The sequence below is a fragment of the Pterocles gutturalis genome, unplaced genomic scaffold (assembly GCF_000699245.1).
Source record: "Pterocles gutturalis isolate BGI_N339 unplaced genomic scaffold, ASM69924v1 scaffold17486, whole genome shotgun sequence".
Classification (NCBI taxonomy): Eukaryota; Metazoa; Chordata; class Aves; order Pterocliformes; family Pteroclidae; genus Pterocles; species Pterocles gutturalis.
Genome location: NW_010100887.1, coordinates 40,981 through 65,174, shown reverse-complemented (window position 1 = coordinate 65,174; position 24,194 = coordinate 40,981). Strand labels below are relative to the sequence as shown.

Sequence of the window (24,194 nt, the reverse complement as noted above, 5' to 3'; positions counted from 1 at the left end):
TTTTTTTCTTTTGAAAGCAAAAGTAGTCAGGTCAATGAGGCATTGATAGCAAAAAAAGATACGTGCAGTAACACTGGGGTGAAAGCACTGGTATTGCTGTGATGTGGGCCACTAAGGATGAACAGCTTCCTTAAGGAGACTGTTAACACTCAGGGCTAAAGAGCCTGGCTCTGTCCTGACTTCTCCTTCTGTCTTTTTTGCTGTACTGGCCTTGGTTCAAAAGGAGGAGTTGAGGAACACCTGCTTCCCACCATGTTCTTTAGCTTCTTTTAGGAAGAAGGAGCAGAAGGATCAAGTCTTCGCAGACTGAGGCCCAGAACCCAATTCTCTTAAGCTCATGACAGAGCTTAAATGTTTCTGTCCCGGGATTAAGATGACATTCAGCATGCGTGGGTACTCAGTTGTTGATGTCTTCCATCTCTCTGATGATTCGTCCTGTCATCAGCAGGGATCTGTCTGTCATGCTGATTGCTTAAACTTAGTTTGTAACAGTAAACTTGGTATGTTCAATCCTTCAGAGCATGAGCTTGTGCTTTCTACTGTGGAAACTTAATGGTTACTCCTTTCCTTTAACTGATCTTGTTCTTCCAGTGTTGTCTTTGTCCACTTTTTACTGTTAGCGCCTCCTGTCCGGTGGCATTAGGACAATTCTTTTTACTTAATTTATGAAGTGATACCAAATATTTATCATGTGCAGACATGTAGAGTACTACTTCCATCTAAAAAATAATAATTTGTCAGAGGAAGACATTTGTTGCGTGAATCTGCATGAATTGTTGCATGAATTTTATTTGATTTGCCTGCTACTTTTAACAATTTGAAGAATTAAGGCTTGCAAGCAACTGGTTGAAGCTGGCATGGCTACCTAAACATACTCATTTATCCAAATATCTTCTTTGTCTTGTTTTAACTCTGTGTACAGCATTTATTATTCTGCAGTCATTATATATGAAAGTACAATTTCATGCTTTAATAGAAATCCTAGTATTGATACCTATGCCTTAAGTGCATGAATTCTAGGCAGGAGCTTCCTCAGTCTCCAGCCAGTGTACTTTGAGCACTTTGTGTCGTCTTTTTATGTGGGATGACAATTTTATTTTCCGTACCTGCATTCCCACACTACCTTTTTCTCCGTTGTCACCTCTCATTGGTTTTTTGAGGGCTGATGGGCAATATGTGAGTATTCACATGGCCTGGCTTTGTGCCCAGGTTGGGAGCCAAGGCTTCCTGTGCAATGTAGGCTGTCAGGTGCCTCTAGAGGGCATTCATCACCTGATGGCTCCCTAATGCAGGTGCTCTGGTTCACCTTGCAGCCATGCCTTTCCCCTTTCATTGACTGAAGAGGGGACTATATAGATTTCCACATGTAAGCCTGGCTGCTGTGCTTTAAGTTAGGTGAGGTCAATGCTTCCTTCTCTTGTACAGTTAGTTACTTGCCACGTTTATGAGTATTGCACTTCTTTTGCCTTAATACAGATAAAGAACATTTTAATGTCTTATGTGTCTTTTGGTATAATTTTTTTTTTTCCTTTTCAGGGTTCTCAGTTTTATTTATGACAGTTAGACAATGAAGTATAAGGTTAAAGTGATGTATTCTGGCTTAGTTTTAATTCTTCATATGTTTCCTCCTGATATCCTTTTCTTAGGTGATTAACTCATAGTACGTTGAGGCTCTTAACTTGAAAGCTTTTATCAGTTTCCTTGGGTTGTATGTTCCAGTTAACACTCTGGATTTACAGAATAAGCCAAATTTTCTTTTTTCTGTGTTCAGGTTCTTGAGCCAACCACCTCCTTTATCTGATCCCCTTTTACAGTTAAAATCAAGAACCTTATTTATAGGCTGTCTTGTGTTTGTTCTTCAGTTGATTTGCAATGAAGGATATTTACTTTCACCAACTTTTCTTCACTGCTTGCACAAACTAAAGCTTAAAATAACAGTACTTTTTTTTTTGGTGTAGAAACCTGTAGGAATATCTGACTCTACAGAATTTTCCTCTTTCTGTAATCAAAGCCTGGGAAATCAGTCTCCTGAAATAAAACCTATTGCTCTACTTGGAAGAAGAAACTCTTCCCTCCTCAAGTATCAGAGGATAGATTTTGGAGTATGTTTCATGATATGCCTCCAAGTCTAATATAACGAGAGGAAGAAGCACTGTAATGACTTCATAAACATATTTCCTGCTATACTGTCATGTTTGATGAAGTCATAAAACCTGCCTGCCATTCAGTTATCCATACAAGCATCTTATTTTTGTCTGCATTGCTCTTGCTGTGTTTCAGAACAGATGAGTTCATTCAAAAGACAATCCGTGAAAAGTTTGCTCACTGCACGGTGCTGACCATTGCACACCGCTTGAACACCATTATTGACAGTGACAGGATTATGGTAAGACAGTTAACTGCTTAAAATTCTTCTTTTTTTTTTTTTTTTTTCCTGAAGAAGAATAATGTTATTGACTCTTTCTTCTTAATTTTGAACCAAAAGTGGGCAGAGGTTTAAGTTGTACTTTAGGCTTATCCTAGCTAACCTAGTTATCGTAGTTACTGTGATTGGTAAGTCATAAAATTGTAGAAGTAATGACCTGGAAAGAATTCTTATGTGGTCTGGCCCTGTGGTTTCCAACCTGCGAGGCATGAACCTATTGCAGGTGAGGCGCAGCAGCAGACCTGAGCAAATAAACTCTGCCAGCACTAGGAGCCTGTCAAGACACACCCAAGAGGCTCTGGACAGAGTCAGCTGGATTCGGTCAGGTTTATTAATTCAGTCTCGGTGGGCTGAGGGAGGTAGTGACAATAGTTAGTGGTGTGGGATGTGTGAGGAGGAAGTGGTAGAGGTTCTGGGGCAGACATGTAGGTAAGGAGGCTGCAGCTGCCCTGGGGCAAGGGTGGTGGTGGGAGAAGGGGAACTAGACTGGTGAGGTAATGAACATGGCCAGCTTTCTAAAGCAGGGTTCAGACAGAAAACACTACAAATCTAGCAGCCTCTGCCATTTTTGTTCCCAACAGAGCAGTGATATACTCTGCCACTGTGAAATACCCTCTCTCTCATCTTGTCTACCCTACGGTGCATTGCACACACACAGAAATTAGGCAATCCTTGCTGATTATTTTGATAAAGTCAGTGGTATTCCCTAGGCTTTCAGGAAATCGGGTTGGTTTGTGTCCTTGAAATGATGTGCAGCCTGCTGTTTTGCAATTTTCTGCAGTAGGAACAGGCGCCCTTTGCAAACTTTTTCTTCACAGCAAGTTATTGAAGTAACTGACATAGTGGGCAAACAGTTTTCATGAGTGGAACTCAAATGTAACTGGGCTTCGAGCAGAAATCACCTTTTAACTCTCAGTGGTAGCCTTAAAAATACTTTCTTCAGCTTTATTTTTTGAAAATGAAGCCTTTTAATTCTTTCCATTTTTTTTTTTTTTTACTGGATGCTTAAAACATTTTAAAATCTGTGACTGGGTTACAATGGTTGCCTGAAGTACACAAAATGAATCAATTGGATCTACTGAGGTGAGTGGTGTTCTGAGGAGTAGAATAGAGCAGCTTGTGAACTGAGTGATTACAGTTTACTTACAAAGAGAGAAACCAGCAGAACTGCCATAAGTAGTCATATAATTGCAAGCATTTAACGTATAATAAATAAATATTTTCTTCACTGGTGAATACCTCCCCACAGGTCTAATGGATATGTTGGTGTTTTCTACAACTAAAGTGAACAAAAGACTTGTGAGGAAACAACTGTGACCTAATTAATAGCTGTGTGTGTTTGCTAGCTGTCCAAAGGGATTTCTGTGGGTTTTGGTTCATTAACTACCATTAACATGTTATGCGCAGAACGCTCTTTCCATGATGTTTTTTTAGTTTTACCTTTAATATCATGCGGTTGTAATGAAAAGTAGGTGTTTCATTTACTTTTTGCCAAAAATCATTGGAATAAAGCTTAGAAATCACCTTTCTCCTCAGGCTGCTCAGTATTATTACCAACTACATAGCTACTCTATCTTATGCATTATCTTAACCTTATGTTGTTTCAGTTTAGCCACTGTTAAGATTTCTAGTTTCCTAAAAGTCCATTTATGTTAATACATTATCTAATACAGTGGTTTTTTTAATGCATTTGACCTCTTTATATTATTGAGGAACAGATTTGCAAGAAGTTGTGCCTTTGAGTCTGCAGTCATTAGTAACTCTTAAATATTTTTCATCTTTTTACATTGCTCCATTTTGTTGTTCTTACGGTTTTCTGTATTTTTTGTGGAGAGAGAAGGGTGACAAGAATAGGACAGAAAAAAAGGAGGAAACTGACATGTGAGCCCTTAACAAACCTGTTTTTTTGACATCCTTATTCAGTTACTGATTCTGTTTCCGGACAAATCAGAAATGTGATCACATATTTTGAATGATCAGAGTTATGGCATGTGTGCTTTTGTTGCACTTTTAATTACTTGGTTTACTCAGGCATGTAACTCCTAGTGGGAATATAGCAGAATTTTGGAAGAGTAAGAAAAATGTGTGTTAAAAATGCAAGGAGGAAGAATATCCCTCTAGAAGACTAACTATTAATGAGTGCCATTAACAATAAAAACAGCATTCATGGAAAATTAATTGTTTATTTACATATCACAAAAATTGAGAAGACTTAGCTGAAGAAAGGTTTCAGTGTATTTTAGAATTTGGTTAGTCAATAATGTTTTAGTAATTCACAAATTAGATAAGGATTCTTTTTTAAGAGTAAAAATGCACAAACTGAAGTGCATTTTTCTTACATTACCCACTATTATCAAAAGAGCTGGTTTTGTTTCTCCTTTAACTGAGACCTCTAAGTGCAATAATGTCTTCATTTATAAGCCATCCCATATCTCTGTTGTTTGATATCTTGGTAAGTTTGTTAGAAAATGAGGGAAGAAGAACAAAGATGAAACCTGGCAGTTGGAATATTAACAATTGTCTTTTGAGAAATAATGAGTAAAGTTATTTTTCAAACAAATTTTGAGTGAACTTGCTCAACTCTCTTAACTCAATCGCAAAAGTCCTAGCCCATTCCTGAACAAATAGACATAACCTGAACATAAACTAGGGTTTCTCTCCCTTCCCATTGAATCAGATTGAAAGGAACCTCAGGAGGTCTCTAGTCTAACCTCTTGCTCAAAGCAGAGTCAGCACTAATTTCAGATGAGGTTGCTCCGGTCTTTTTCCAGTTGGGTCTTGAAAACCTTGAAAGACAGAGATTCCACAGTCTCTCTGGTCAACTTGCCCCAATGCTTAATTATCTGCCATGACATCTTTTTTATCCAGTTGAAGCCTCAGTTCAGTTTATGGCAGTTGTTTCTTGTTTTCCCACTGTGGATCTCGCTAAAGAGCCTGCTTCCGTCTTCTCAATAACTTCCTTGTGTGCTGTTAAGTCCCCAAAGCCATCTGTTCTCCAGGGTGAACTAGCCCTGCTCTGTCAGCCTCTCCTCATAGGTCAAGTGCTCCAGTCCACTGGTCACCCTGGTAACCCTCTTTTGGACTTGCTTCAATTTACCCTCATCTTTCTTGTGCTGAGGGGTCAAAACTGGTCACCGTATTCTAGATCTCATCTGATGAGTGCTGAATAAAGTGACTCCCTTGGTCTGCACTCCTGTTGATACCCACAGCACACTGCTTGACTCCTGTTTAGCTTACTGAACACCAGGACCCCACCTCCTTTCCAGAACAGCTGATGCCCAGGAAGTTACTGCCCAGCTCGTACTGATGCAGGGGCACAGTCCATTCCAGATTCAGGACTTTGCATCTGTCGTTGTTGAGTGTCATAAAATTCATGCTGACCTATTCCTTTAGCCTGTCTAGATTCAAATAGCTTTGAACATCAATCCTTTCTTAAGCATATTAACTGCAATTTCCAGATTGGTATTGTCCAAAAGCTTTTGATTTAATTCAATTTAATTGCTCATTAAAGCAGAACTTTCCAATAAGAAAATGTTCACCTTTAGGGTTAATCCAAACATTTAAAAAAAAAAAAAAAGAGAGAGAGAGAGAGAAAAGAAAATAATTTAGAGAAAGTCATGAGAAAATGTCAAGTTGGATGAGTATGGAAATAGGAACTGAAAGTGAACTGTTGCATGTCTGCTCACACCCATCGTAATAACCAGTTCTATTTTAGAAGAGAAGAAAAGCCTACTGGAAGAGGAAAAAAAGGAAGAACAGAATACATTTTATATAACTGTAGACAAATCTGGCCTCAGGAGTTGTTTTAATTCTCGTTTGTTCCATTCCCAAAACCATACCTCTGGTTTCATAATCTAGGTCACACCTTAAGAGTATTTCCATTATATCTATCTTAATGATAAATACATTTTATCAGAACTTCAAACACTTAAAATCATTGAGGGAAGAGCTGTATTGTGTAATGTGATACTCTCTAACCCAATCACCTCAATGAGTAATACTACATTGCACTTGCATAGGACCTTTCATCTGGAAATTGTAATGCTCTTTACAAACATTAATTAATTAAACTTCAAACACCTGGGTGAGATAGGGAAGTATCCATACAATCTTTGGAACCAAAGTTGGAAAGACTTGTTAAGTCAGGCCATCAAATAATACTACCATAAAATTATAATCCAGCGGTTTTTGAAACTCTTCTTTTTTTTTTTTTTTCCTTTTCTTCCCTCTGTGCTGCTCCAGAGTCTCATAGGATATTTTGTCATTCCTTTTTCTTCATTAGTTTGAGAACCCAAATGTAACTCCTCCCATCAGGTGTTAGCAGTACCCATTCTAGCTCTTTGGCACAGGCAGCCACCCTGCTCCCTGGCAGAAGGGAAGGATGGGGTAAATGCTGCCGTTACATCTTCTGTGATGGCAAATTCTGGCAGAAGCTCAGCTCAGGCTTGCACCACTGGCCCCTTATTCCACATATCTTCCCCACCACCACAACAGCTGCTTCCCTGTCCTGTCCTCACCTTAGAGGGCGAGGGCCTTTTACCTAAATTGCATCTGCAGCTCACCAAACCCAGCCAGGCGCAGCCTGGGGCAGCCAAGAGGCACCACTCCCAAGACTTCCAGTGGGATCTTGTAAAATCCCTATCACCCACTCCTCCCTCTCCTCTCTGCTTCCTTCTCCAGGTTGAGAAACACTTTTTAGAAACTGTGTTTTTATACAGAGGGGAAAACAGAAGCATACAGAAATCGAGGCTCACCCAGGGACATAGTGGATCAGTAGCAAGTTAAGTATATGCATATGGCAAGAGCCTGGTGCAGTTTGCTCTGTATGCTATGCTGTGATCTCTCTATAGGAAAGCCACAGAGTAGTCAAAACTTGTGCATTTTCCAATGACAAGGATGTTTCTCCACAGAGAATTTTCATATCAGCACAATACTTCTTTGAAATGTAAACTCTTTATGCAAGCAGAACTTGATCTAGTAATTAAAAACTGTCATTCAAATAGGAAGTTTTTGATTAAGAGAATCATGGGAGGAGATTTGATTTATTTATGGGAAAACCTGTTGTGGTTACATTCTGAAGTGTCTAATATTCAGGATAACAATACAATGTACTTCACAGCCAGACTTGAGTTGTTTTTTTGGTCAATAGAAAATTACTTCCCACATCTTTCCGGTAAGCCTCCCTTGCTCAGTTGTTCCCGTTTTTCTGTCATTATCTTACATCCGAGCCTCATAAATCAAGGAGTGTGTTTCATGCACTGTAGACATCTCAGCAGGGCAATCAGTCCACCAAGAGTAGGTGTAAACATCTTGAAAGCAAAGGGGAAACTCTTGAGGGAGATCCAGGCAGTTTGCATAGTGAAAGGGGCGTCACCTCTACAGTTAGACAGAAAATGGTGTGCACTAGACAAGGTCTGAGCACTTGTCTTTCTCTGGAGTTCTAGTATCTGACCCAGTGTTGCACATTAGTATCCTTCATCCAGTTGCAGGTGAGGCAATGGTGTTAATAGACACCTAAACGAACGTGACCATGATAGTAAGACGGCTCTTCCTTAGCATGGGGATGACAGCATTCTTCCAGGAAGGGCAGAAATCTCTGTTCTACATTGTCCTCTGCCTGAGGAGGTCTGGACGCATGGTCCCCATTCACAGAAAGATGCCTACCAGCAGGGTAGTCAGGTTAAGGCCAGTCTCCATCCTTGTTTTTGCAGGACTGTGCTGCCAGAAATGCAAGAGTACTGGAGCTACAGGGAGAATAAGCATGAGGGAGTCTGAATCTGCAGCCCAGTGAGAAGCAGAGCTCTGGAATGAGTGGGGGAGCCCCAGCTGCCCTACTGATACATTCTTGTGAACTTTCACTGCAGTGGCCCAGCTTCACATGGAGGTGTGGAGAACGTAGGAAGGTAGCGGTGGCACACTTAAGTTACACCACAGTTGCTGTGGTCTGTTGGCTCTTTTGGTGGCTTTTTTGCTACTTATTGAAATATCACTGCTAGAAAATTGATGCTTTTTATGGCAAATCTTAGATGTTCTCTTTAGGGAGGATTATGTAAGTCACAAGATACAGAAATCTGCAGTCCTAGTTGTAGAACAGTTCTTTGTGAAAACTGTGCATGTTGCTGTTAGTGTTTACTCTCTCATCTTGTAGGACTGTTTCTTTGGTGGAAAGCTACCTGCTGTCAGACCAAGTGCATAAAATGCCTAAGACAGGTCAATTGACAAGACTGTAGATTTTTCTGGAGATAGGGGTGGTAAAATATGAAACTTTCTGAAAAGCAGCTGCAATCCGGGCTGCATTCAGACCTGTTGTTCAGGCCTTCCAAATTCTAAAGTAGAACTGGAAGGGTATGAAACTGTTTTGTTTTTTGTTTTTTTTTTTTTGTTCTGTAGCACAGTGCTGGAAGGGTTTTTGACCTTGTATTATCCCAGTATCCTGAGTATGGTGAAATATTATTCCATGTCATACTTGTGCTATAGAAGTCTATTCTTTTAAAAGAATAGGGAGCTTAATGGATTGTAGTAGCTTGAATGAAAGATTTTTGAAACTAGGAACCAGGTCTCCAAAGATACTTAGGCACCTAATTCTTCATAGAAACCTTAAAGTACCTTGTGGATCTGAATCCAGTCATCCACGGTAAAGTTCCTACATTCAGATTTGTGCACCTGCTGGCATTATTTGTAAGGAACAATCACTAATAAAGCCCCTTTTTTGACTAAGATTCTGTCTTGAAAATATGGACTAGGGTTAGAACTAAAATTATTTTTTATTCAACCTAAGAAAAATCCCAGCTGTGCTGTGGAACCAAAGACTCTTGGGTTAAGAAATGTGAAGATAAGAATATGAAGGATAGTCACAGAACAGGACCTGCATGGAACAGAAGATTGAAGTTAATGATGATAGCTGAAATGCCTTGTGGGGGGGAGGTAGAAGAATACTTGGTCTCAGGATCCTTGAATCAGTATCAGTATGTACACAACAAAAACGTTGCGTGTGCACGTGTGTTCTGTAAGGTGACTGCACATCTGTAAGGTTGTCTGGATATCTAGATTTTCAGGATTTTTAGGAAAGATCGCAACACTTAACTATAAGGGCTGATGAAATATTTCAGGAAGACTCTTTGGAGTTTTTAAGCAGTTCCAACAGACACTGGATGTGGTTAATGCCATCCTTCCTCCTTGGCTCTTGGCTGTGTTGGAGCCCATCTGGCAAGCTGATGGAGACCAAAGGGCCTGGGGAACCATTAGGTTTCTCCTTTCATTTGGTAACTCAAGACTTTCAGAGTTTGAAGAGCTGAGCATTTAGCAAGTGATTTTTTCAGAAATGATCAGTTTGGTTTTGAATATGAAAAATGCAATTTCCAACATTCTCGGAAAACCGTAGGCCTCTATGTTCTTTCTTGGAATTTAGTAATGGAGTTCAACAAATATCAACAGTGAACACGTTTTTTTCAAAGCTAGGTAGTTCATTTATCTTTACCATTAAGAGAAGATACTGATGTTTAGGCCAAGTTTTGCATAAAATACAGAGCTATGTGCCATGTCATGTATCCGATCAGGTGCTGTCAGCTGAAATAAAATGTCTGTGACAGTTGTAAATATCACACCTGGCACAGCTGTCTCTAAAATGAATCAAAATCCGAATGAGCTTGAAAAGATACTAGGATTGTTGATCCTCTTTGCCAGTTTTAAGCCACATCTCTTCAAAACATTGGCATCTTTGAGTTCTTAAAAGTTGCTCCCGATTTCAAGAAGGCTGCCCAACAGGATTCTTCTTTTGACTAAATAAAACAACTAATTAAAACAACTAAATATTGAGGCAGTGCTTCAGTTGGGAGCAGTCAAATGAAGAGCTGGATTTGAATTATTGCAGGAAGTGAAGCCAATGTTTGATGAACCTTGATCTCATTCTGTCAGGCATTTGTGTGTGAATGTGTTTCCATTAGTATAAGGACAGGATGGTCAGATCATGTTTCTTAGAAGACAATGGTATGGAATCCAGACCATACTAGAAATACTAACACCTCTAAGAGAATGATTTTTTGCTCTCTCAGAAATACTGTATTACTACTTAAAAGTAAATTAGCACAGGGCATGCTGGTGGCTGATGAGCAGAAAGTTTCTGATAAAGTAAAGCTTTGTGCATGGCAGCTGAGCCACAAGTTCATTGTCATCAGAAACTGATAAAACCAGGAGACGTGCCCAGTCATCTGCAACAACGAGAACCTTAACCTCTTGAGAAGTATAATATCCTTGTAGCTTATCTAACTTGCCAAGATCTTCAAAAGCCTTATTAAAGAGTGGGATTTCTTAAGCTGAAATATATTTTTTCTCACTTCAGGGCCACATTTGAGCCATTCTGCAATCCTGACTGAGAAATGTGGCTTTATAGTGGTGAAAATAGTCGTTGCTGATTGACCAAGGGAGAGTTTTGTCAGTGTGCACAGCTGTTGGTAAGAACTGGCATGAGGTCCCTTTATGCTCTCTAAGGGAAAGGTTGAACTTGAACTAGTATATCAGATGTTTCAAGGTGAGGAAACTGAACAATACAAGAAGCATCTGCAGGACTGGTTAACAGGCTTCTTTCCTCCAACAAGATACAGAAGGAGTTAATATTGAATGATTATCAGTAGAATAAGACTCATGACTACATACATAATTGATTTTTTTTCACTACAAAATTCCAGACAGCTTACAGTGGTGTGCCATCAGATGGAGGAAAAGAAAGTAGATTTTTAAGCCTGTGCAAGAAAAGTAAAGATAACTTGTATGTGGAACAATTTACCAGCCAGCATTGCATGATCAATTTTCCCTAGGTTTATAGCTCAAGAATAATTTCAGTTTAAAGAAATCCACTCATTCTGGTTACAGAACAAGATGCCTGCAGTTGCCTTTTCTGTGAAGTGGGGAGGGAAGGCAGGCAGGGGGTACATGTCAAATCCCAGTGACTAGTGGCAGATTTGGCACAGATTTGTTACAGCAAAGTTAAGATCTGTTGAGGTGAAATATTTGTAAAGTCTGAAAATAGTAATTTGGATTATAAGATGGTAAATGCCCAAACAAAGTGTGCTCGCTTTGTTTGTACACATGATGTATGAAATGTGTACATTATTTGACACCAAATTTGTCTGGAGTTAATGGTAATTTGTATAGGAGCCCTGAAGGAGCTTGGGGAATGCTTAGATTAAACCTGAAGACTACAAAAAAAAAAAAAAAAAAAAAAAACCAAAAAACAGACAAGCAAACATTCCCCCCCAAAATTTAAAAAAAAAAAAAAAAAAAAATTACAAAGAAAAAACCCTTAAAAAGAAAAAAAACCTTTAAAATGGTTCCTGAGTTATATTTGCAGCATTCTCAATGTTCTTCAGTGTTCGCAAACCTGTTTAGATACGTTGATATCTATAAATGATTCTTCAGAGGAGTATGTACATGTTTCTGATCTGTTTTGACAAACCATGATGAGACGGAAAAGGCAGAACATGCTTGCGTCTGAACTTAATGCCAACTGGAGCACAGGCTGTTGACTCTTTTCTTTTTATTGTCTTGGGTAAATATATTTCTTATAATATGATGTAACCAGAAGCATCTCCTGGATATTCTCCTCTTCCCAGGACTTTATTGAAGATCATCTTGATGTATGTTCTCTGAGGAAAACATTGTTCAAAGTTGTACACTTAGTGGAGTTTTGAACTTTAATAATAATTTTGTTGTTTGGTGATGTCTTCTCCAAGTCTAAATTAAATCAGATGTATTCCCTAGGAGATAATTTGCTTGAATTATTTTCCTTTTGAATAGGAAATAAAAACATTTATGATCAACTCTTAAATGTCCCATTTTCCCTCTGGCTTTATGGTGAAGATGAACGTGAATAGGAATAGTAGTCATTCCTCAATAATAATTGAAATAAATTCCCATGCCCCCCTCCTCTGTTGCCGAACACTTCCAACCTTGGAGTGGTTTTTTTTCTCAGAATGTTTTATAACTATTGTTCTCTTGGTTTGTCTGCTTTAGTTGCTGAAAGTTAGAAAATGCAGGATTTAGAACTTTCTTTTTTGTGTCTATGGATAACCATAAGTACATGGTGTTTTTTACAGTATCTTTAAAGGTCCCCTTTCTTTCTCTTTCTGTAGCTAATGACACTTCTTTTACTTATATTAATCCACAAATAAGATTTTAAATTCACTTACAAAATTAATCTTTGCTTTTCCAAAGTCCTGTGCAACAGAACAATATAGATTAGTTGCAGGAATCATCAGGGAGGAAAGATGCTGTCCTGGTTCTGCTGCCTAGGTCTCTGCTGGACTCTGGACTATCTTGATGTAGTATCCTCACTTTTCATTGTCTTATTTATCTCTTTTCTTTGTGAAACGGATCTCTGATTTCTTTTTCACCATTTTTTTTCCTTTTTGTCTTCCCTCCCTTGCTTTTTTGTCGTGATTAATACATTAAAGTATGAGGCTATGGAATGGAAACACTGCAAAGTTTGGGGTTTTGAGGGAGGGACCTAGGCAGAGTAGAGGTACATACCCTGGTAGGGTACAGATGAGACAAAAATGGACAACTATTTTGTTGTTCCCAAATCTTAAACAAGTTTAGTTCAGAGACATTTTTGTGGCATAGGCAAATAGTCCTTTTGTGCTAGCTAGAGTTAACATAAACAACGCATTTAAATGGCTAAGACTCCATTTTCATGTTCAGCACATTTAAATGGCTAATACTCCGTTTTCATGTTTACCCTTGCAGGTCAGTCAAATTCAAATACTTTTTTTCTGTTTCTCTGCCCCTTCCCTGTCATGTTTTTAATCCCCCTCTTTCTGTGTTATTCTGTGCCCTATGTCAAAGTAAATGCTGTTCAAAACTATGTTGCCTTCTACCCAACGTGAAAATTTCACAACTGGGATGAGCAGTCACTGTCCCAGACTATTCAGCCAGGATGATATTCATGCCAGGTGGCATGAAAGGATTTTACTCAAGAAGAATATAGCATTTAAGCCCTGTTTGAACATAAAATGTCTGAATAGTGCTGCTTGAGTAAGGATAATTTGGATAGCTATAAGTAAAGAGCAGTTTCACCTTACACAAGGAGGTGAGAGAGTTCCACTGAATAAGAATTTTCCTGCATGTTCTTTTTCATGATCACCAGCAGCCAATTTTGTAAATTTTGTACTGTTGGGAGTTACTCTTCCACTTGAGAAAATCCTGTTAAAGTCAAAGGCAAGAACAGTACAGGCAATGTAAAAGAGGCTGTCAGTGCAAGATGGTGGAGAATCTGGCCCTGGTTTGTGTATGACTGCTTTGGGTTTATATAACTTTTCTATATTTGTGTTATTTTACTCTGAGCTGTTGAAGTATTTCTCAGATCACTCCCACAAAAAGATTATGAGGCTTTATTTGGTGTATTTTACAAAAGGTCAGACCAAGGACCTGAGAAGCTGATTTCTCCAAAATCCTTCTTTCTCAAGTTCTGTGTTGAAGTCTGTAATGAAATACCACTCTGATTCAGAGTCCAGTGCTCCTGCATGTGTCCTCCATAATCATGGTGCTGATGTGATTTCACCAGCTACAAGCTTCTCTGGCTTTTCTGTATCAAGTTCCACTGGTACAACTGCCTTGGAACGTATCTGGGTTCGATTCGGTTGTCTTGTGCAGTGATAAGCATTGCATGCCAGCTAATCAGAAAATATGTGGCTGGTAAACACCAGATTCCACCTTTCCTGAATGATTATCTGGCTTTTTGAAGTCCTAATGATTTTAATTTGGCTCGGAGTTAGTGAGTAAGAGTATGCAAAACTTTAGCCAAAGTACCTATTTATTTATTTAAATTTTATCAGCACATATTTCTTCAAAGAAGAGGACCTATCTTTTTGTCTAAGCGCCTTTTTATAAATGTATACATATATAAATGTATAACTACCAAGTGAATCAGCTTAAATTCTCTCCATTGTCTCGCAGATGACAGCAGTTAGTAGAAAGTGTTTTTCGTTGTTGAATAGGTTACTCCTGACTTGTAGGAAAGATATTGTCTCTTCAGTTTCATTTTTTTTTTCCATTTCAGATTTTAAAAAAAAGTAGCACAGCTTGTTTTCCCTATGTTTGTTCTATTTTCATAAAACAATCTTGTTTTTATCCCCAAGAAAAGGATATTAATAGATTATTTGTTTAAAATGTGAATGGAATTTTTCTAGACACACAAATCGCTCACTCTATCTGTTCATTTTCTGGACTTGGCTGTTTGAAACTTGTCGAGGAAGAATAAATTTTTCCTTTTTCCCTCCTAAGTTCTCTGGAGGAGAAAGGTTGTCCGTGTTTGTGGTTGTTTCAGATGTTTGCAAAATTAATGTTAAAATTCAAATACCTCAGTAATATAAATTTTTTAAAACCCTCTACAGTTCTATTGTAGTTCCTTACTTGTGAGAGACACATTTAATGAAGGTGCTTTTTGTTTTCTTTCTTAAGGCTTGGTTATGTAATCTAGTGCTATGCTGAAAAAAACTACGCTTATTCAAGGCACCAGAGATGTCACCTGCTGTGGCACCCCAATTTAATTATTGTTGAACTGCATATGATAAATTAATGTATTGCATTTTTGAGGAAGCTTTCCTTAACTTCTCTGTACTACAGTATGTCACAGATGGAGATTAAAATTATATTTGTAATTAATCCTTAAAAAATAAAATTAAATAGACTAGGACTAAGTATAGTGAAAAATTCATGTACAGAAGTATACCTTTGCAGGTGAAATACTTGATCTATTGTATATGAATGACTATATATTGTGCTTTGCAATATTACTGATATTTTAAAATTTTTCCATGAGCGCTTTCTTCAGCTATATAACAAACAAGACTGGAAATTGCTTGCAAAGGAGAATCATAGTATGAGTTGGGAGCTTGAAGATACAAGGTTTTGAAAACAGCAGATAACTTCTTGTAGGTTTCTGTGCATACAATTCATAAAATTAGATGTAATTATGCTGTTGTTGGCTGAGTTATTTTCCATTCAAATGCCATGTACTTAATTGAACCGGAAGCAAAGGAGTGGGCGCCTTTCCCCTGGTGTCAAACAAGTCCACAGCGATCTCAGCAGTGTGTAATTTTCACACCAGTGCAGGCAAAGGGATTAGCTTAGCTGTGCTGCTTCATGGCAGGTTTTGTCATTAATGGGAGTCTGGGCTGCTTGGAGATCTGTCGAGCTCTTGGCCATCAGGATGTTTTGCTTTAAGGAGCTGCACAGGCAAAAACTGCATGTTTGAATGTTTCCTCACAGGACTTTGAATTTGTCTCCAAGCTTATTGGAGTTTCTTCTCTCAAACATAAGTTTGCAAACTATTTTTTATTATTTTGGAAGTTGTCCTTATAATGCCTTTTATTAATTTTTTTCCTGAAATCAACAGCTCCAGTTTTTAAAATCTTTTTTTTTTTTTTCTTACAAGTGTGTTACATGATAATTATGACTTGGTTTTGAGTCCTTGAAGTCCCTCTGTTGTGGCAGTGTCTTTTTCAATAGTATGCCATGTGTATTCAGTTTTTTATTTATCTAAGAACAAAAATGTTTTCTGAATTACTTTGTTTTCTCACATAAATTCCTTTTTTTCTCTTTTTTTAACTCCACTACTCCTACACATGGACTAAAGTATTGAACTTGTAGACTGATACCCAAATCTCTTTCTTGAGTCAATACCATTACTTTATAAGTCAGTTAAGTATTTGAGTGCATTGCATTTGTCAATATTGACTTTTCCCTGCAACTGTTTTTCTCATTCTCTTAGGTTAGTTAGGTGTATCTGAATCTCCTCTGGTCTAGACTTACCTGCACTTTTTTGTGTCACGTGCAGGTTTGTCACTTCGATAGCTCTGTTTTCTGATGACTAACACTTACGTAGCTGCCACATATACCAGAACGATGTGGTTCCTACCAGTTCCTACCTGTTCATCTTTCCACAAATTGATATGCACTGTTCATTCCTGATCCCTGTTTTCTGTCCAGGTTCTTGAAAACTTTTTGCCCCTTCTAGCACAGCTATTTAGTTATACCAGATACCTTTCTAGAAATCCATATAAACCACTCCTCCTTTAGTGTTCTTCTGGTGCATTCAGGATTGTATCAGATTTGTGAGGTACAATTTACTTGTGCTAAAACTGTGGAGAACAAATTCTATCTGTGATCTGTGTGTCTTCTACTTGTGTTTTAATGATTGTTTTAACTAAATTGCTCTCATCTCAAAATACATATGCTAGTCTAAAAGTTCCCTGACTGAATGCAAGTGCAATATTTGCTACCATGCAGTCCTTAAATAGTGTCACGAGTATGAGAATATTTTCTTAGAGGCTCAATCAGCTTATTCTTAATTTTTTCTGATGTTTTTGACTGTATATATCCTTTGTGGCTTACTGACTTAATGCCTTTTTAATTTCTCTGTTGTTTTTTCCTTCTCCCTCCCTCTCTTTTGGCTACCTATGTCCCTGGTGGCATCCAATCTTTTTTTATATAGAAAAAATAGGTTCAGGGTAAGTATCTTTCTAATACGTAGTTGGCAAAGACAGATGCAAGAAATTGTTTATCTTTTCAGCAACACCCTCATTTGCTTTAATTATGTCTTCACCACCCCTAATCCAAAAGACCTACTTATTCTCCTTTAACCATCTTGGTGGTTATTGCATGGTTTTTACCCACAGCTGTTTACTTCAGAGCCCATTTTAGGCCTCTTTGTTTCTTTCTTACACAATGAATCTTATGATCTGCTTTGTTGGCTTCTCAAACATTGTATTTCAATATTCTGCATAACTTTGCATTGGATTCCTATAGGTGGAATGGCTGTAGGGCACTCGAATATTTAAAACAGGTCTACATACTGAAAAAGTGCTATATGCTAATTTGAAGAGGACCTGTTTCATTTTCAGGATACAAAATTTGTCTTAGCATTTAAAGTGCTTACATTCCCCCCTTGCTTGTTGTTTCTAACGTATGTTTTTTGATTTCTTATGTTAATATGTTGGTTTCTTCTGATTTAATAGGTTTTAGATTCAGGAAGGCTGAAAGAATATGGTGAACCTTACATTTTGCTGCAAGAACAAGATGGCTTGTTTTACAAAATGGTGCAACAAGTGGGCAAGACTGAAGCAGCTTCTCTGATTGAAACAGCAAAACGGGTAATTTTAGAAGAAGAGATAATTAAGTTTGTCTCTGCAGATTGTTTATCTCAAGTTAGCATATTCAGTGCTATAGTAAGCCTTCCACTACAGAATCTGTTGGTTTTGCAAGGCAAAGCCATCATTTTCAGTGCTTTTCTTAGTGGAATATACACAGACTTCTGAATGATAAGTGTATGTATATAGCCTGAGTTGAAAGACTGTTTGTATTTCTTGCATCCTTCTGTATGTACACAAAACGTTGAGTGTAAACAATATATGACATAGTCACCTGTGCTGGGCATGGATCTTAGGAAAACTTGTTGTAAAATTATGTTAGGGCTACAGAGTCCCGTCATTTATGTGTTATTTCTATATTTTTAAAAGGGCTCGTCAAATTCCAGTTTGAGGTTCAGTACCTGTGCATTATATTATGGTCTCTGGGGGTGTGATCACATTCTTATTTTTGTTCTTTCTCTTACTTCATTCTTGTACCCTTGCTGTGTTCTGCACATAGGATGAGCAGGGCTCAATTAAGAAACAGCTGCTTAATGTTTCGTTGCCTCCTTGTTCCCTACAAGGCCCTGTGCCTGATTTACTGCTTACTATTCAAATCCTACTCTGAGTACAGAATTATTAATGTAAGTGTGAGCATTCCTCTGGCAATCAAAGTGTTTAAGAAACATCCATGGATTGATTTTCATGATATGCCTCTGAGGTGAGGCTATATCATCTCCACTTTTCAGATGGAAAGCTGAAGCAGAGATAAAGAAGATTGAAAAAAATGACCTGTGACTGAGGAACTCATTTTGACTAGCTTTTGGCATGATTTCTTTTTTTTTGATAATTTATCACATAGGATGTCCAGAGCAAGGTTTTATTTCTCTCGGTGACAGTGAAGTTTCAGCAGTGCTTCAGTTTGGCAGCAACTTGCTTCACAGTCACGTAAATTTAGTTTCAGCATGAAAGTAAAGCACCAATATTAGGCATGTAACAACCTAAGACAGCCTTTTTAAGACAAGAGGCAAAGGTCTTATCTCTAGCCTTTACACTTTCCTCTCCTCAAGTTGCTGGAGGTGTGGAGCAGAGCAAGGGGAACACAAACTCCAAACTGTTTCCTGGGGAAACAGGGAGCCCAATAGACAGGAAGCAGCACATAAAGACAGGAAACAAAATGTCAGGTGCCTCACCATTTCCTTGTAAAAATAGATGCATTTCCAGCAAGTTGGAGGAAAAAAAAATTGCGCTATCGTGGAGGCTATGTGCTCATGTCTGGAGACTATTTTGCTGGACAAAGGGATAAGGGAAAAGATTTCTATGTCTGTTCATATTCTTGTCATTTTTTTAGAGCTACTGAAACCTGGTTTTTGGTTTTTTTTAAGAGTTTTTCAAAGGAAGCTTTGTAGCTAAGAGCATACACTATGAGTTCATGCATGGCACTAATTGCAGAACTGAGGAAACAGCTTTGTCCTAAACTAGACTATGTAATGAGTCCTGCTGTTCTTCTCCATTACTGCATTGTAGCTTCTTTTATTACTAGAAAGGAATGGGTTAGCCATGTTTTTTTATGGTATGTGTAGGACAATCTGGAGGTTATATAAATTATGTTTAAAAGGACAGCTTCAAATTCACGTGACCAGTGTTTGTAAAGTGAAGGCCAGCTTCCTAAGGCTTGATCCTTGGAATGGCAAGAGGTGAGGCTGTCTAGCTGTCATCTGTAGAGATTTAGCCGTGTCATGTTGTCTCTCCTTCCTTCCCTGCAGCCCTCCCCAGTTGCACAATTGCACTCAAAGATAATTCAAAATATATAAAAATAATTGCCTGATGTTACTTGCCCGTATAGTCATCTGCAGTTACCACATCAATGTTATGTGATTCTGTACAGGAAGGGAAGAGATCCAGGAACTAGTCTCTGCTGAAATGTGGTTTGCTGAAAAAGTTTGCTAACTCCCTGGCTAGAAGGCAGATACAAGCTTTAGCATCTGCCAAGAATGCAAAGCATGGTGCTTATCCACGCTCAGCCCAAAAATATGGGAATCGAGAGACTGTATCTCCAGTCAGCAGCTACCCAGAAGCACAGTTACAGTTCTTTCTGTTTGAAGGACTCGGACATTAATTCAAGGTTTTTTGTTATTGCTGTCCCTTGTGCTTCGTGCATACTTTCTGAGAAGTTGCTTAGTCAGAAGAGCTGATTCCAATGGTTTTTCTTTTTTGCACTAGTAAGTCTGTTACATGTATTGCTGTTGGTCTCATACATTCCTACTGTGGTTACTGAGAACTGTTTTTATGAAGAACAGCTTTTTTTCTGTTGTTGAAAAACAGCATGCTGCACATAAAAAGAAATGGTAATATGACATATATACATACTTTTCAGAAGGCGTGACAGTGGGTTGCTAAGTAAAATGGTTTGGAATGTGGCCATGCTTTGGCAGTGGTTGTTTGATTTATTGTGTTTTGGACCTGAATCTTGCGCAGAACAAACTTGTACCAAGAGCTTCTTTCAATAAGGTGAGACTTTAAATGCATTTTCTGGAACAGTATGGATTCTGCATATATCCTTTAAGTGCAAATGAGGACAGACTACACACCTTAAATTGGAAGACTGACTTGGACATCTTTGAAGAAACATAGTTTTCAAAAAAATCTCGTGAGCATATTAGCTAAGCATTGCGAGATTGAGCTGTTGCTGGAACCTAAGCTCAGGCTTACAAATTGATCCAGCATTGCTATTTGTATGTCTCTCATGGTCACTCAGTATCCCCATTTTTTGTGCAAATGTCAAAGAAAACAATGCAGGCACAGCTGAAATCGGAGACTGCTGAGTGTATATTAACTAGCCTGTGAGCCTGACTGCAATAGAGTTGTGCTTGGCATCTTGAGACTGTGTTTTTATCTTTACTCAGTTTACAAGATGCTATTAGGAGAAAACCCTATGGGAAAGTGAGACATAGTGATCAAGCAGTTAAAAAGGAAAAAAAAGTGCTCAGTTATTCAGGTAAACAAAAGTTGGTATGTTCTCCATGCTCTTGGCAGCATTGAGAGAGGCTTTCCACTAAGCTTTCGTGGCATCAGGATAGGGCTGGTTTTCTGTCAATCAGTTTTTTAGTACTTTGAGGGAAAAATGAGGGTTATTTTATTTTAAAGCTATGACAGGTATGTAAATATTAAAATACTAGGTGTTATCTCACCTCAGTGATTACTTTTTTAAAGGTTGCAGCTCTGTTGGCAGTGGAAGAAACATATATAAAGACTTGGGCATTTAATATCTTGAGGGATTGGGCTCAGGGGAGGAATTGCAATGAGACAGTTGAAAAGTAGCTGCCATTTCATTACAACTCTAGTAATGTGCCAAGGTTTTCTATTAACTTTCCATTAAAAGAAAAAATCACATTCAAAAGTTGCGTTAGAAGTATGCCAAAGTTTTATGTTTTAAACAGGAACGGGATGGGAATACACAACTGGGGCTGCTCTCTCTGCAGCATGTGTGCAGGCAGGCACCTGATTAACTTTCCTCTCTTGCATCCAATCATGGCTGGTTACCGAGGAATGCCTCTTAACAGGACTTCCAGTTCTTTTGTGGATTCAAATCAGACCTTAATATTCTTTGAAACTTGTAAAGATGCATATATCCTGCGTTAGCGTGCATACACAAAAGACGACTGTGGTGCTTACAGGAATGTTTTTATAGAATGACTATTTCTTTTTTTTATTCTGCATGTCTTATACATGCATTCATATATATGAAAAGGACATTATTATCAAACAAGCTGAACTTTGTTGACAACACTCTCAAGTATAAATTGGAGAAATGTTTCATAAGCCGTAGTCAAAGCAGTCTGACTGTGAGACCTAACTCCTGACACGTGTCAGCTTCAGAAAGATAGTGTATTTTCTGTTTTTAAAGACTCAAACAAAACTTTTCACATTCTTCTTTGAAAAAATTGCATTTGAAGCCCTTTTTCACCCAAACACATTTTTAGATAAGAGCACACAAGTCTTGACATTATTTCATTTTGTTATGCGCATCTGTCAAGGAACAGAGATATGATACAGCTACTAAAAACTGATGATTGTGGAACAGTGAAACTTGACAGCATTTCATTTCCTTTATGTTCTGATTATACATTTATCAGGAAACCTGTATCTCTTCTAGTTGAGCTAGAAATTGGTAGAATTCAGGAACTCAAAGGCTTGGCAAAGAACTGTCCTATTATTTGGTATCATCTTACATTTTAGAGAAGTTGCTTGGTTGAGTCATTGTTAAAGCTTTTGCTGCTTCTTTCATTATTGTGGTTCACTATCCAGAGATCACATTTCTATAGGCCCTATAACTGCTCTGCAGCACAAATTAAACGCTGGGATATTTCATACGTATACCTCGAAGTTTCAATGGTTGTCAATCATAGTTTGTAAAATATAGGGATTACAACCTGATATTAACATCCAAATCCATTGTGTTCATTTTATGTGTGAAAATGAGAAACCCTTGTGCAGGCGCAAGATTTCACAGCTTCTTTGTCATCCTGTTTTTAATTTATCTCCATGTTTTGAGCTAGTAAAATGATTTCACTTATCAGTTTAATGTAAAGTGATAAAACATATCTATTTATCTGAATTACCAGAATTTGAGTGGATCTACAGGTTGTGTGGGATTTTTCTCACGCTTTGTTATAATGTAAGATCATATAGTAATTTTACTAATTTTTCAATGACACACAGTTACTGAATGCCACTAGCCTGAAGTTCCTGTTGTGATTCCTTAAGGACATGTATTTATCTCTACTGTGTTTATCTCCAGAAATTTTATTTTAAACCAAAAGGTGTTTGATACATAATTATTCACAGAATCTGATATTTTTCCTAGGTGTACTTCAGTAAGAATTACCCAGAAGTTGTTCAGAATGGTCACCTTGCCACAGACTCCTCCTTGGATCCTTCCTCAGGATTATGCATAACCGAAACTGCACTGTGATTCCTAATAACCGTAACTGTTTTCCATAGAATGTCAAATAGAATGTCAACCTGAGATCATCTAAACTCAGCGATGATGTTTGCAAGTGTCAACGGGAGCAGAGAGAGGGACGGGGCGATTCTTTGCACTGGACATCCTTCCTATTTAATACTGAGAAGAAAATTTTTACTGTCCCTCTTTAATTTCAGTGCAATATGTTTTCCTTTCCATCTAATTATGTTTGTATTGCTAAGGAAATTAGGCAGACTCAGTTTTTGTTTGGAACTTATGTGGCAGAGGTCTCTTGTATTTAAGCAGGTGCAGGACACCTTACAGGTCTAGGGCGCATATTTGGAGCTTATTTAAAAAATTGGAATGTGTCCTTTTTATCTTTTGGAAACACTTTGAGAGCAAGCAAAACCAAAATTTTTTCAGTGTCACTTTAGCACAACAGTTACGTCTAGACAGCAGATTTGGTAGTGTGCAACCTGGTTGTCTAGTTCACCTGTCTTTCTACCTGTTGTAAGTAGTAGCTATGCAGGTTTGTAGAAAAAAGAATTGAGCAAGCAAGCCAAAAATACTTTTTCTTTCTGATAGCAAAAAGTGCTATATACATTTTTTTTGTTAAATAATTCAAATAATGCTATTCAAGATGAATGTAAATATTGGTTTTATTTTGCTAAAATCCAAATGCTGAAAAATCAGTCTCCATGTTCTATACTTTAGAAGAAAATGACCACATTTGCACTGAAGAAATATTTAAATAATTTAACGTACATTCCTCTTTTTATCCAGGTTATCAAAGAAAAAAGGTATTAAAATAACTTGAGGAAATGTTTGAATGACATGTCATTATACCTAAATACCATGTAGTACAAAGTTATCTTCAACACAACACATTGAAATGTATACATTATTTGCGTTTATTGTGCCTTAATATTTGTGCCTTCAAGCCAAAGCTGTAACTGCAGGGTACACAACAAATTCATTAAATATATGTTAAAAATATTTAACCTTAGTATATTTGAAGTTCTGCATCAGGGGTTCTGTTGAACTCGAGCTGTTTGAAGTTACCGTCCTACTGGAATAGGTAGGAAAGTACCTGTAGTTTTGAATGGCTGTTGCTGATAGTGAGAGGAATGCTGTGAGAGAGAGAGTTTCGGTATTGACAGGTTATGTCCTGATTCAGCAAAGCACTTTAACACAAAGGCACTATTCCCATGCTTTTAAAAAAAAAAAAAAAATTAAAAAAAAAGGTGCAAGTGCTATGCTGCTTCAGATTTTTTCATATTTAGTGAGATACCTACTCTTTGAGGTCCAGTAGAAGATAAATCTATTCATCTTACTGTTTAAAGGGCACAGAAGAGACTAAAAGGCAACTGATCTCTTCAGGATATGGAAAATACTGTGCTTTTTTAAAAAAATACTGAAGATGCTTGCTACTGCCTTTGTAATACAGATGTTATTTTCCCAGTTATTCACCCAGTGGTCTAAAAGTAAGGCAAACACAAATGTTTCTAATTTCAAGCAGTTCTACCAACAAATAACTGATTCAAATACAAAATTACTCTCTCCCTTGTTGAGAAGTTGAGGCCAAAGCCTGTGCCTCAGCACAAGGGCTCATCTGGAAGGACTTTTTTCCTGCTCAGGAGTCAGCCCAGTAGTGAGAGGCAGAATCCTTGTTCCCATTACA

General features: G+C 37.9%; 1 protein-coding gene across 1 annotated transcript in view; it reads left to right on the top strand.

The window, feature by feature from the left end:
- The window catches only part of ABCC4 (ATP-binding cassette, sub-family C (CFTR/MRP), member 4), a gene marked incomplete at its 5' end in the record, with an annotated part of 136,217 nt that extends 112,905 nt beyond the window's left edge, over positions 1-23,312 (top strand). The window contains 3 exons of the mRNA XM_010081513.1: positions 2,281-2,386; positions 17,437-17,571; positions 22,415-23,312. Of these exons, the coding sequence (XP_010079815.1) occupies positions 2,281-2,386; positions 17,437-17,571; positions 22,415-22,522 (349 nt within the window). The remainder of the gene's footprint in view (positions 1-2,280; positions 2,387-17,436; positions 17,572-22,414) is intronic.
- Between the last annotated feature and the right edge of the window lie 882 nt (positions 23,313-24,194).